The sequence below is a fragment of the Rhodnius prolixus genome, unplaced genomic scaffold, assembly GCF_049639745.1.
Source record: "Rhodnius prolixus isolate KJV_2025 unplaced genomic scaffold, Rpr scaffold_2, whole genome shotgun sequence".
NCBI lineage: Eukaryota > Metazoa > Arthropoda > Insecta > Hemiptera > Reduviidae > Rhodnius > Rhodnius prolixus.
Window position 1 is genome coordinate 61714236 of NW_027411592.1, and position 14621 is coordinate 61728856.

Below are 14621 nucleotides of genomic sequence, written 5' to 3' on the forward strand. Positions count from 1 at the left end.
GCCAAGGATGTTACATTCTAGGGGAGGAAAAAAAACAAGGCCCTGAAAGCCTTTACCCGGGGGAGCCGCTCTCCCCAGAATTAGGGGTCTGATTAAACGGACGAGGTTTGGAGGGCGAGCTTTAGTGTGGGAGGAGCCACAATAGATCCAAAGGGGTCGGCAGTGGCGTAGGCTAGGGGTCGTCAACCTATTTTAAATGGAGAGCCATTTCTCCTTAAATAATTTTAATAAATCTTACCAAGAGCCGCACAGGATGAGAATGTAAACAACTCTAAATATCATTTGTATTCACAATTTATTATTTTATGTTATTCAATAACATTTAAATGTTTTATATACTTATTTTCACTTATTACAAAGTAAATAAACAAATAAATAATAACTAAACTTGTATTTGAATGAAAATGGCGGCAGTCCTATATAATTACGAACTGTATTTTAATATAATTCTATTCAATTTCAAACCTATCACATTCAGAATTCTTTTTGGAAAAAATATCTTTACTTTAATAAATGAAATTTTCATTTGTTTCAATAAAATTGAAATATACAATTTATTTTGGACAGGCTGAAGAGCCACAAAATTGGGATAAAAGAGCCGCGGGTTGCCGACCACTGGCGTAGGCCTTAAAGACTGCCCTAGTTAAATCTAATCAGATCTACAAGAGTAGTTCGTCCATTTTGCCCAAATATGTCCAGCACGCTTTCAACTTGGACCAAATTTTGCCTTGCATCGTTGAAAACATTAGGTGACCACAATTTTTGTACGTAAAAAAAAAAATAATGTTTAGATCAGTATGAAGAGAAAGATTTTGTTACATAGAAAGAAGCATCCAAAAATGTGAACGAAGTAACATGTCTGTCAAGTGAACATAGGTTTCATAATTGTACTGTATAACTACGTCTCTTCACTTCCGTTGATAAATTTGGAGATCATTTCCCAAACAGTTGGTAAGGTAAAGTTACTCCACTGCCTTGACTTTCACTACTCGTGCGGGTTTATATGTCTATGATCCATGTCTATGATCAGCCCCAAAAAGTAGCGCACATCGAAATAGCTTGCCTATCTAATAAAAGAAAATAAACAAAGTTTACTTACCAGCTGAGAAATCATGAATGGAAGACGTCTCATGCCTTCCGGTTAATCGACGTTCATTATCTTTCCCTCCTTTTGGATCGTAGGCTTTTATATGCCTCAGATGTTGTTTGGATAGTTTATCTATGGCTTTCTCAATATGTCTGCCAAAAAAAAATTAAAATAAAATCAAAAATAAAACAAAAGGGTTCAATTAAAACAGAATGGCACAAATAAACATAATAATTAAATGAGAGGGAGAACTGTTTTGAGGCAATATTGTGTCGATATTATCAGGAAGTGAAGAATCCCCAACTATCTGGAGAGACAATGGATCAGCGCCACAGTAGCCGAGCGGTTAAGAGACTAGACCCGCAATGCTAAGATGTATTGTTGGTTTAGTGGGTTCGATTCCTCTAGTCTAGGCCTTGGATTTTATTTAATGGTTAATATGAGAAATTTATAGTAAAGTATGTTAGGCGGTTAGAGACTAGACCCGCAATGCTAAGGTGTATTGTTGGTTTAGTGGGTTCGATTCCCTCTGTCTAGGCCTTGGATTTTATTTAATGGTTAATATGAGAAATTTATAGTAAAGTATGTTAGGCGGTTAAGAGACTAGACCCGCAACGCTAAGATGTATTGTTGGTTTAGTGGGTTCGATTTCCCAGTGTCTAGCCTTTGGATTTTATTTAATGGTTAATATGAGAAATTTATAGTAAAGTATGTTAGGCGGTTAAGAGACTAGACCCGCAATGCTAAGATGTATTGTTGGTTTAGTGGGTTCGATTCCTGGTGTCTAGGCCTTGGATTTTATTTAATGGTTAATGTGAGAAATTTATAGTAAAGTATGTTAGGCGGTTAAGAGACTAGACCCGCAATGCTAAGATGTATTGTTGGGTTTAGTGGGTTCGATTTCCCAGTGTCTAGCCTTTGGATTTTATTTAATGGTTAATATGAGAAATTTATAGTAAAGTATGTTAGGCGGTTAAGAGACTAGACCCGCAACGCTAAGATGTATTGTTGGTTTAGTGGGTTCGATTCCTGGTGTCTAGGCCTTGGATTTTATTTAATGGTTAATGTGAGAAATTTATACTAAAGTATGTTAGGCGGTTAAGAGACTAGACCCGCAATGCTAAGATGTATTGTTGGTTTAGTGGGTTCGATTCCTCTAGTCTAGGCCTTGGATTTTATTTAATGGTTAATATGAGAAATTTATAGTAAAGTATGTTAGGCGGTTAAGAGACTAGACCCGCAATGCTAAGATGTATTGTTGGTTTAGTGGGTTCGATTCCTCTAGTCTAGGCCTTGGATTTTATTTAATGGTTAATATGAGAAATTTATAGTAAAGTATGTTAGGCGGTTAGAGACTAGACCCGCAATGCTAAGGTGTATTGTTGGTTTAGTGGGTTCGATTCCCTCTGTCTAGGCCTTGGATTTTATTTAATGGTTAATATGAGAAATTTATAGTAAAGTATGTTAGGCGGTTAAGAGACTAGACCCGCAACGCTAAGATGTATTGTTGGTTTAGTGGGTTCGATTTCCCAGTGTCTAGCCTTTGGATTTTATTTAATGGTTAATATGAGAAATTTATAGTAAAGTATGTTAGGCGGTTAAGAGACTAGACCCGCAACGCTAAGATGTATTGTTGGTTTAGTGGGTTCGATTCCCCCGGTCTAGCCTTTGGATTTTATTTAATGGTTAATATGAGAAATTTATAGTAAAGTATGTTAGGCGGTTAAGAGACTAGACCCGCAATGCTAAGATGTATTGTTGGTTTAGTGGGTTCGATTCCCCCAGGTCTAGGCCTTGGATTTTATTTAATGGTTAATATGAGAGAATTTACAGCAAAGTATGTTTGCTAGTCGCCTCCGTCCATGACACCTAATTGGTAGTTGGACGCTAAGCCCCGCCTGAAAAAAATAGGCGATTACTTTACCTACAATGGATCAGCGAGGGCTCTTCCTCTTGTGAATTACAGGATGTTGAAATCGTGTCGTAATTACTTTCCTTCCTCCTTGGCTTAAGGGAGTTAATACTAAGTGAAAAAAAAAAAATTGGTTCGAAGACCAGCACGTCTTCGGTTTCGAGCTATACTTTCTCGCTCATAAGTGAAGTTGAAATCTGTCAGGGATGTCAAAAAAAAAAAAAAATACGTGCTAAGACGGTATTATAACTGTCCGGTAGGACAGTTGTATAAGGGTTGATCGTCAAAAACTGCACGAAAAAGCGTACCGTTGAAAAACACCCAACTTTGACAATTTTCTTTCTCTTTTTCTATAAAAGATAAAATTACCAAATTTACTTTATATTGTAGGAAAAACCCTCGTTTATAACTGTAATTTTTTTTTTTGTAATAACATAGATTAATTAGTTTTTGAGAAAGACGATGCCAAAATAAACTTCAAGATATTATCCATCTCAGAGGGCCTATATTTCCAACTTTTCTTTGACTTTTTTAACACTTTCATCACCATATTTACAAATAATACTTACACGATACCATTATCTTCGCGCATCTCCTTCGTAGAGAAATTACAATGCGCACCAGCTCCGTTCCAATCTCCTTCCATTGGTTTTGGATCGAGTGTTACACAGACGCCAAACTCTTCGGCTATTCGATGTAGAAGGAAACGTGCTATCCACAATTCGTCTGCGACGTCGATTCCATGACTCGGGCCAACTTGGAATTCCCACTAGAAAGAGAACTAAAATAATATCAAAACTGAAAAGGCAGCAAGAAATGGCAAAAGCGGGATTCTTGGTAAATCTTCACTATTTATGGGGGATTTATACTGGATCTGGTTGTAAATTTCATTAAAAAATGGACTTTCAAGGGAGAACGTTGAAGAACTTAAAGGTGGAAAAAAGGAAGTTATCCTTGGAAGATGCAACAGTAATCGCGCTTTTTTAAAGGAAGCTCAAACTTGAAAAAGCACTCTTTACTGGGAGAGTGTTCTCAGGATGAAAGAGTCGCGAGTCGTATTTCTGGAAGACTCTCAGGATGCTTTCGCATACTTCCCAACTCCTGTAGGAAATGAAATGAAGTCCTCCCAAAATAAAAATAAAAAAAAAAGTAAGCTTGGATCAGAGATAAATCGATCGATGATTCACAATCAATATCTATTATTTAAATGATTGAAGCTTCTCTTAAGCGTGAATTTAGCAAGATTGCCATCCTGAGATAAGTGCATAAGTTACGCTCAGCTTCATCGTACATACGGGCATGGTTAGGTGTCTCACGTTTAGCAACATGTTTTACTAAGGGGGCCCATCTGGCTAAGGATGTCCACTTTTCGGGGAGGAAAAACCAAGGCCTGAGGAGCTTTACCCAAGAGTCGCTCTCTAGAATTAAAAACTGACGGGTCTGGAGGGCGAGCTCTAGAGAGTAAGAGCCATAATAGATCCAAATGGGTCGCAGTGGCGTGGGCCTTGGGCCGCCCTACTAGAATCTTAATCTTAAGGAGGTCCATCCTCTTTTACCGCTTAAATTGAAACGGTGGTGTATTGTGTAGATTTCCATACCAAAACCACCCTAAAGACCTTGCCTGTTTTTAGTTGGTACGAGTAGTTGACCTCGTAAGTACTTTTGGGCTGCTCTATACCCTTCATTATCTTAGAGGAAAGCATTACGTTGTTCTCACAAGACTTACAAACAAAACATGAAGCTCCTGAAAGTTGAGCCTACAGCAATGTAGAGTTCTAGGTAATTATTAAAAATTTGGATCCAGCAGAGATCAAGTATGTAGGTTTCAATACTCTTTCTGAGCTAAGGTGCAATATCCGTTGTTTAGGATCAGGACCATTAACAATAGAAAATCATGAATTCAAACTTTTTAATTCTCCCACTTGAGTAATATTTTCAGAATTTAATTTTTATTAATAAGTTAAATAATTACCTGAGCGGGCATAACTTCCGCATTGGTGCCGGAAATATTAATTCCAGTGTACAGGCAAGCTCTATAATGAGATTCCACAATATCTCTTGCGGTTACTTTGTTAGCACCAACGCCGCAATAATAAGGTCCCTGAAATGGATAGAAAAAATCAATAAAGACATTTTTGAAAAAAAAAAAAAGGGATAATTTTTTATCCTGAAATCGGCTCAAAGCCACAACTGGGATGAGATCGATGGGGAGAAAGTAAAACCATATCAGGATTTGGACATTCTTGAGGATAGTGGAAATGAATGTAGTTTGGAGCGGTGAAAGACTTAGGACTGGAAGGATTACTTAAGATTGATGTAGTCCACCTATCCTGCCCTTCAAATCCATTATGAGTTCGTATTTCTTTTTGAGCAGAACGCTTGCTATTATAATCTTAAGTTTGGTTGAGCCTACCTTATTACTTATATCGATAAAAATTATAACTTCTTGTCCACTACATCTTCTTTTTTTTTACGAAAAACTTCTTATTGACTGAACCCGAACTTAGGATACGACTTTAAAATCTTGTCGGGAAGCTGTTTGCCTCAGTTTGGGATACAGGAAAGCAGTTTCCTCCTATTCTTGCAACTTGTCAGCTATCCTTCTGCGCTTGGTTAGTCGATTGGCGTTCCCTGATTCTTACTGTATTCATTTACTGCAAGTTTCACTAATTACTTCTGCTATTATATAATCTCCTTAACAAAAACTTACAGTTTAAAATGTTAAGTATAAGGGTTGATTAAACGCCAAAATGCACACAAATCAGCAGGTAATCAACATTTCATTCATACTTCATTGATATTATTTAAGTAATTTTACTGCATTAACGTTTCCTTCACATTTTTAGAATTTATTAGATGTCACAGATTATGAATGAAATGGCCAGCATAAGGGTCTGTGACATCTAATAAATTCTAAAAATGTGAAGGAAAAGTTAATGCAGTAAAATTACTTAAATAATATCAATGAAGAATGAATGAAATATTGGTTACCTGCTGATTTGTGTGCATTTTGGCGTTTAATCAACCCTTATACTTAACATTTTAAACTGTAAGTTTTTGTTAACTGTAGATTTTTCTTTTTGTCTATTATTTGGGTGGGGCAAACTTCTCTCCTTATGAGGCATAGCGTCGAGACTTTTAAAATACAAGTCTGAACAAAATTTCGATTCGAATGACACTTCATTCATGAAAATCGGTTCACGTCTCGATAATTTGAAACGATTGCTATACTTCCTCTTAACAAGTGTAAGAGCAGAATGTCGTTTTAATGTTACGTAGGGAAGCCATAACCCTATGATCCTACCAAATTTTATCAAAATCGGGCCAAGATTTACAGAGAAATTAGAAATAATAATTTTGGAGGGGGCCTTACATAAAGGAGGCTAACTCCTCTCCCATTCGATGTACAGCGTCGAGACCCCCAAAAGGCACATCTACATAAAATTCCGAATCGAATGACACCTCATTCATGAAAATCGGTTCACGCGTTTAGGCGCTACGCAGTTTACAAAAAAGGTAACAACAACAACAAGAAGAACAACCATTTTTGAAAATGCCGTTTTAGCTCATTTTCAGCAACTTTTTTCTCGAAATCTATTATATCTATGTTGTTGCAAAAAAATTACAGTTGTAAAGGAGGATTTGCCCTACTTTATAAAGAAAATTTGGGAATTTTATCTTTTATAGAAAAAGAGAAAAAAATTGTCAAAGTTGGGAGTTTTTCAACTTTACGCTTTTTCGTGCAGTTTTTGATGATCAACCCTTATACAACTGTCCTACCGGACAGTTTTAATATTGAAAGGAGCTGAGAAACTCATGCTAGATTAGCAAAACATCCTGTACAAACATGCCTAAACAGGATGGACATGCTTAAATATGTTCAAAAGCTATTCTCGAGCAAAATATTAACCGTCTTACACTGAAGCTATTAACACTAAAATTTAAGAATCTCAGCATACAAATCCATCCATACCTGAGGTCCTGGGAATCCATTCTTTGGCCAACCAAATGGCCTGCCGTCCATATCCAATAGTGTATATTCTTGTTCAATACCAAACCATGGTTCATGCTTAGCCGCGGCTTTCATCGCTTGTAAACAAGAGTGTCTATGATTTGATTCTATAAACATATAATAAGAAAAATAATATATTAATTTAAGTTTAGATTTTTCATAAAAATTAGGACTGTTCATAAAGTAAATTTTTTTGTTTACATATATAGTCCGATCAGAAACTAAACTTTTCTGATGCGCATGCGCACCGCCAGAGGAGACATTTTAACCTTTTCTCCGCGTAAGTAGGTTTACTTTTGCAACCTTCATTAGAAGGTAGTCCGTTGTCTTTATTTTTTTTGTTTTGAGTATTATCTGAATTTTACTTAATTTTTAAATAATAGCTATTTGCAACTAAATAATTAAATTAACTAATGTTTAAAAATTTACGTTTATCTTAAAACATAAAGATCAGGCAATATATTAACATAGCGGCATAGCACTTTTACTTACTGGGACCAATGCCGCGTATATGGCGGCAAAAATCTCTTTTATTTTTTTTAGCGCATCAACAGCTGTGGTTAGGGGGAATAAATGACGTGGGGGGGAGGGGTAGAATAATTGTGACACTTTGTGACAAGAGGGAGTTAGGTGGATAGAATCAGCGTTATGTCACGCTTTTTTAAATCACTTTTTCATTTAAAAAAAGAAGTCAAAAAATTCTGTAGATTTGAAGGAACTTACGGAAAAAGAGATTCAAAAATTGTCTGAAATCGCAGCAGGAAGTAAGAAGAAATTAGATTTCTTTTTTTAGGGGGGGAAAACAAAGTTGTGACATCATTTTTTGGGGGGGGGGGAGGAAAAAAATTGTGACTCAGTGTGACAAAGGGGGCAGGGGGTCAAAAAAGGAGATTTTTTAGCGTTACGTCATTTATGGACGCCCCCTTATTAGCGCTTGGGAGCTTTTTTCAGTGCACTGCCGGCCTCCGGACAGTGTTCTCTTGTTACAGACAACACTAGCCCATCACCGGACAGTGAGCTGTAAGAAGCTCCCTAGGAAGGGAAAATCTAAGGGCCAGCAGCTGGATTCGAACTCCGGGACCTCCGCGTGGGAATCCAATACGCTAACCGCATAGCTAATCCCTCCCCTAAAAATTTCTTTATTATTTTCATTTCTGTTATTGTCGTCATATTTACAATTAGCGCACTTCTGTACCCTTCTATGAATTCACTTCCACTTGTTATCGATGTTCCGTTATCTTTTGTTGTTTTTTTTGTACTTGCACTTTTGTCCCTTTGCATTTAACAATCCACCACCAAAATTCAAGTTTTTTAGATTATACTGCCGTCGACAGCAACAATTGCCACCATCGTCTAGAACGATTGAAGATTATGCCTTGCGTCACTTCCTTCCTCACTTGGTGAAAATTCTACTCGTATAGCTACTAAAAATAAAAAAAAATTGAAGAATTTCTCGACGCGATGAATTCCGGGTTGATGATGCAACTAATTGACAACAGCATCAAGTCATCAAGTAAGTACCTCCTACTATTCTCAAAGTCCTACCAAAAGTTCAATTCATTGTGAAAGAATAGCATGTACCGTGTATGCGATTTCTGGTTTCTATGGTGATGAAATCAATTCCAAAAATTTACTGAACCTTCGTTTATTAAGCAATCTGGAATAGTTGAATGATTTTTATTTTTTGTAAACATAAACAATTAATTGCTTTACTTTGTGCTCGATTGCCATTTAAAATTCAATCATTTTACACGCAACCCTCTTTTAATGTAAAAATGGGCCACAAGTGATACAAAGTGGAGCTTCTTTGTGTTCAATATTATCGTATTACAATTTTTATGGAAGAGTTTTTTTTAAAGAAAATATGGTGAATTAATAAGAAACTAAAACGATTTTATCACTTTCTATGTTAATCTATTAAAAAGTTTATCATCATTTTAACGAACTCATTTATCATCATTTTTGTAATCATCTTTTGAATTTATAGTTATCTACAGTCGATCCAAAACCACAAATAGTGCTATTCACGAAGGCCGTGGTTCTTATTGACCCGTAATTTTAAATAAAGAAAGAGGACTGAATAAGAAATGCTTATCTATTTAATCAATAGATATCTTTATATATTTTAAAATGTATTTTACGTTTTATACGTAGCTAGGGTGATAAGTTCTCGAGCCTGGCACGAAAGACTTCTTGAGATGGAAACAATTACTTAATTTATGTAATCCACTAATATATATATATATATATATTTTTTTTTTTCAGACAACCTCTAACCCCGCTCGGCTATCTGGGGCAACGCCTCCAAAGTTAACTATTAGATTCGATAAAATCAATGTTGAAGAAGAACATTAATCAGTTCTTAGCACCAGAATGACCCTGAAGATGGAAGAAGAAATACGTATGAACACTGGGGACACTCCAGTCGCAAGTTTGTGATCCTTGAGTCTCATCTTCTAAGGAAGTAAGCACAAACAAAAAAAACCTTATCCCGTTTCTATTATCCCACTAACGATGACAGAATAACTTACCTGTAGGTTTTTTATTGTATTTATAGGTGTCGCACAATACTAGTTTGTTATTTCCCAAACGGAAAGGATCTCTGTACATGGCAACCGGATATAGAAAGGTATCACTGTTGGCACCTTCAGACTGGTACGTACTACTTCCGTCATAATTCCAAATTGGTAATTCTAAAAAAACAAAAAAAACAAGCAAAAAAAGAGATAATTAATTCTTTTTAAATAATTTTAATCTTAATTTTAGTTGATTGCAAACACTTTCTCTCTCCTACTCAATCTGAGGCGTAGCGCGATCGTGCTACCGGAAATGGACGGTTTTGACGATCACAAGTGAGTAAATAATTTTGTTTTTTTTATGAAACAACATTCTCTCTTTCAACATTTTTCGATGTAACCTTGAGAGAACTTAATTTTTTGGTTTTATCTTGATTTAATTTTAGGTGCAGTTAACCCTTTCTATCTGAGGCTATAGAATGGGATGCACCAACTAACATTCCTCGAACGAGGAGGAAGTTGATCAACCAAGAAGTACTCTCTTTTTTTTTTCGTAATGTAAGCAATCCATTGAATAAGGAAGCGATTCCGATTACAGTTCCTTGACAGATCACAAGAGATAGGACCGTACATCACACAAGAAAACTGGCACCTACAGTTTTCCCAGTAAAACTTCTAGATTTATGAGTTTGAGATGATTGTTACAACGTTAAAATAAAATCTTTGGAGCCGTTTGAGAGAAAATCCGTAAAATACGGAAAATTCTAAAACCACCCCCCCTTGCCCAGAAGTGCCCTTAATTGATTGTTCCCGGGAAAATGTTACAAAAAAAAGTTGTAGAGCTACTTAAGAGCAATTAGCTCACCAAGTTTAAAGGAAATCGAAGCCGCCATTTTGGAGAAAATCCTTGAAAACTGGAAAATCTATTCAGTAAAATGGGCACTTCCGGTGGGTAGATTTTCACTAAATTTGGGAAATTCAGTCTCACACTTGATTCTTATTAATACTATACAGGTGGTAAGCCTGTACAATGCACAGTAATGGCACATTAGAGGTAAGTCTAACCACCCCCTTCGCCCAGAAGTGCCCTTAATTAATTCTTCCCAAGAAAATGTTCCAAATAAAAGTTGTAGAGCTACGTCAGAGCAATTAGCTCTACAAAGTTTAAAGGAAATCGAAGCCGCCATTTTGGAGAAAATCCTTGAAAACTGGAAAATCTATTCAGTAAAATGGGCACTTCCGGTGGGTAGATTTTCACTAAATTTGGGAAATTCAGTCTCACACTTGATTCTTATTAATACTATACAGGTGGTAAGCCTGTACAATGCACAGTAATGGCACATTAGAGGTAAGTCTAACCACCCCCTTCGCCCAGAAGTGCCCTTAATTAATTCTTCCCAAGAAAATGTTCCAAATAAAAGTTGTAGAGCTACGTCAGAGCAATTAGCTCTACAAAGTTTAAAGGAAATCGAAGCCGCCATTTTGGAGAAAATCCTTGAAAACTGGAAAATCTATTCAGTAAAATGGGCACTTCCGGTGGGTAGATTTTCACTAAATTTGGGAAATTCAGTCTCACACTTGATTCTTATTAATACTATACAGGTGGTAAGCCTGTACAATGCACAGTAATGGCACATTAGAGGTAAGTCTAACCACCCCCTTCGCCCAGAAGTGCCCTTAATTAATTCTTCCCAAGAAAATGTTCCAAATAAAAGTTGTAGAGCTACGTCAGAGCAATTAGCTCTACAAAGTTTAAAGGAAATCGAAGCCGCCATTTTGGAGAAAATCCTTGAAAACTGGAAAATCTATTCAGTAAAATGGGCACTTCCGGTGGGTAGATTTTCACTAAATTTGGGAAATTCAGTCTCACACTTGATTCTTATTAATACTATACAGGTGGTAAGCCTGTACAATGCACAGTAATGGCACATTAGAGGTAAGTCTAACCACCCCCTTCGCCCAGAAGTGCCCTTAATTAATTCTTCCCAAGAAAATGTTCCAAATAAAAGTTGTAGAGCTACGTCAGAGCAATTAGCTCTACAAAGTTTAAAGGAAATCGAAGCCGCCATTTTGGAGAAAATCCTTGAAAACTGGAAAATCTATTCAGTAAAATGGGCACTTCCGGTGGGTAGATTTTCACTAAATTTGGGAAATTCAGTCTCACACTTGATTCTTATTAATACTATACAGGTGGTAAGCCTGTACAATGCACAGTAATGGCACATTAGAGGTAAGTCTAACCACCCCCTTCGCCCAGAAGTGCCCTTAATTAATTCTTCCCAAGAAAATGTTCCAAATAAAAGTTGTAGAGCTACGTCAGAGCAATTAGCTCTACAAAGTTTAAAGGAAATCGAAGCCGCCATTTTGGAGAAAATCCTTGAAAACTGGAAAATCTATTCAGTAAAATGGGCACTTCCGGTGGGTAGATTTTCACTAAATTTGGGAAATTCAGTCTCACACTTGATTCTTATTAATACTATACAGGTGGTAAGCCTGTACAATGCACAGTAATGGCACATTAGAGGTAAGTCTAACCACCCCCTTCGCCCAGAAGTGCCCTTAATTAATTCTTCCCAAGAAAATGTTCCAAATAAAAGTTGTAGAGCTACGTCAGAGCAATTAGCTCTACAAAGTTTAAAGGAAATCGAAGCCGCCATTTTGGAGAAAATCCTTGAAAACTGGAAAATCTATTCAGTAAAATGGGCACTTCCGGTGGGTAGATTTTCACTAAATTTGGGAAATTCAGTCTCACACTTGATTCTTATTAATACTATACAGGTGGTAAGCCAGTGCAATGTACGGTAATGGTACATTAGAGGTAAGTGATTACAATAGATTCTCTTACTAGTTGAATAGGTAATTATTATGATAGAAGTTATTTTTTAAGACCATGATGATTTAATAAACTAAATAACAGAGGATGTTGATGCCACCTGTATACGCTGTTGCCAAAGCTATCTAAATATGTCCATTTCGTTATAATTAATTCTGTATATTTCCCCCCACCACTTTTTTTTTTTTGCTCCAATGATGTAATCCCCCCTGATCTCTGTACACTGTTTTAGAGATGCGGTCAAGGCCGACCAGTATCTACGTGCTTCATGTATGCAAGTAGTAGTATTGCAACCAGGACTATTAATTACATTAAATGCAACATTAAAAATTGTTACGCTTATTTTAAAAAAGTACTTTGCAGTCTATTTTGTCGAAAATCAAAATATACTTAAAAGATTTGAGGATAAAAAATATAAATTAAAAAAACGATAATTGAAAAAATAATAAATGGAAAGAATTTTAATAGAAATTTTTTTAAATCGTGAGAATTAAGAATGGGGTCATAAACGATTTTTTATGATCAAATGGTGTTTAGAATGAAGCCTTTGTGGCTCCTTTTTGAACCCAGAGCAACTGATATCATGGTAAAGACGATTTATAAACGATTTTTTTACGATCAAATGGTGTTTAGAATGAAGCCTTTGTGGCTCCTTTTTGTACCCAGAGCAACTGATATCATGGTAAAGACGATTTATAAACGATTTTTTTACGATCAAATGGTGTTTAGAATGAAGCCTTTGTGGCTCCTTTTTGTACCCAGAGCAATTGGTATCATGGTAAAGACGATTTATAAACGATTTTTTTATGTTCAAATGGTGTTTAGAATGAAGCCTTTGTGGCGCCTTTTTGAACCAAGAGCAACTGATATCATGGTAAAGACGATTTATAAACGATTTTTTTATGTTCAAATGGTGTTTAGAATGAAGCCTTTGTGGCTCCTTTTTGAACCCAGAGCAACTGATATCATGGTAAAGACGATTTATAAACGATTTTTTATGATCAAATGGTGTTTAGAATGAAGCCTTTGTGGCTCCTTTTTGAACCCAGAGCAACTGATATCATGGTAAAGACGATTTATAAACGATTTTTTTATGATCAAATGGTGTTTAGAATGAAGCCTTTGTGGCTCCTTTTTGAACCCAGAGCAACTGATATCATGGTAAAGACGATTTATAAACGATTTTTTTATGATCAAATGGTGTTTAGAATGAAGCCTTTGTGGCTGCTTTTTGAACCCAGAGCAACTGATATCATGGTAAAGACGATTTATAAACGATTTTTTTATGATCAAATGGTGTTTAGAATGAAGCCTTTGTGGCTGCTTTTTGAACCCAGAGCAACTGATATCATGGTAAAGACGATTTATAAACGATTTTTTATGATCAAATGGTGTTTAGAATGAAGCCTTTGTGGCTCCTTTTTGAACCCAGAGCAACTGATATCATGGTAAAGACGATTTATAAACGATTTTTTTATGATCAAATGGTGTTTAGAATGAAGCCTTTGTGGCTGCTTTTTGAACCCAGAGCAACTGATATCATGGTAAAGACGATTTATAAACGATTTTTTTATGTTCAAATGGTGTTTAGAAAGAAGCCTTTGTGGCTGCTTTTTGAACCCAGAGTAACTGATATCATGGTAAAGACGATATAAACGATTTTTTATGATCAAATGGTGTTTAGAATGAAGCCTTTGTGGCTCCTTTTTGAACCCAGAGCAACTGATATCATGGTAAAGACGATTTATAAACGATTTTTTTATGATCAAATGGTGTTTAGAATGAAGCCTTTGTGGCTGCTTTTTGAACCCAGAGCAACTGATATCATGGTAAAGACGATTTATAAACGATTTTTTTATGATCAAATGGTGTTTAGAATGAAGCCTTTGTGGCTGCTTTTTGAACCCAGAGCAACTGATATCATGGTAAAGACGATTTATAAACGATTTTTTATGATCAAATGGTGTTTAGAATGAAGCCTTTGTGGCTCCTTTTTGAACCCAGAGCAACTGATATCATGGTAAAGACGATTTATAAACGATTTTTTTATGATCAAATGGTGTTTAGAATGAAGCCTTTGTGGCTGCTTTTTGAACCCAGAGCAACTGATATCATGGTAAAGACGATTTATAAACGATTTTTTTATGATCAAATGGTGTTTAGAATGAAGCCTTTGTGGCTGCTTTTTGAACCCAGAGTAACTGATATCATGGTAAAGACGATTTATAAACGATTTTTTTACGATCAAATGGTGTTTAGAA

The 14621-nt window shown here is 36.0% G+C and overlaps 1 protein-coding gene and 1 long non-coding RNA gene across 4 annotated transcripts in view; one reads left to right on the top strand and one right to left on the bottom strand.

The window, feature by feature from the left end:
- The window catches only part of Gs2 (glutamine synthetase 2), a 35652-nt gene that overhangs the window by 1027 nt on the left and 20004 nt on the right, over positions 1-14621 (bottom strand). The window contains exons 3-7 of one of the 2 annotated variants that reach the window (XM_074120164.1): positions 9543-9704; positions 6973-7118; positions 4972-5100; positions 3569-3768; positions 1100-1239 (exon numbers count right to left, since the gene is read on the bottom strand). In XM_074120164.1, the coding sequence (XP_073976265.1) occupies positions 1100-1239; positions 3569-3768; positions 4972-5100; positions 6973-7118; positions 9543-9704 (777 nt within the window). The remainder of the gene's footprint in view (positions 1-1099; positions 1240-3568; positions 3769-4971; positions 5101-6972; positions 7119-9542; positions 9705-14621) is intronic. The other variant, XM_074120165.1, reaches the window with a different exon arrangement.
- LOC141450106 (uncharacterized) lies at positions 1597-3157 on the top strand. 2 transcript variants are annotated; one of them, XR_012455928.1, is made up of 2 exons: positions 1597-1869; positions 2873-3157. It is a non-coding gene; the product is annotated as an uncharacterized lncRNA (long non-coding RNA). The 2 variants fall into 2 exon arrangements; XR_012455929.1 differs by lacking the exon at positions 1597-1869 and adding an exon at positions 2049-2121.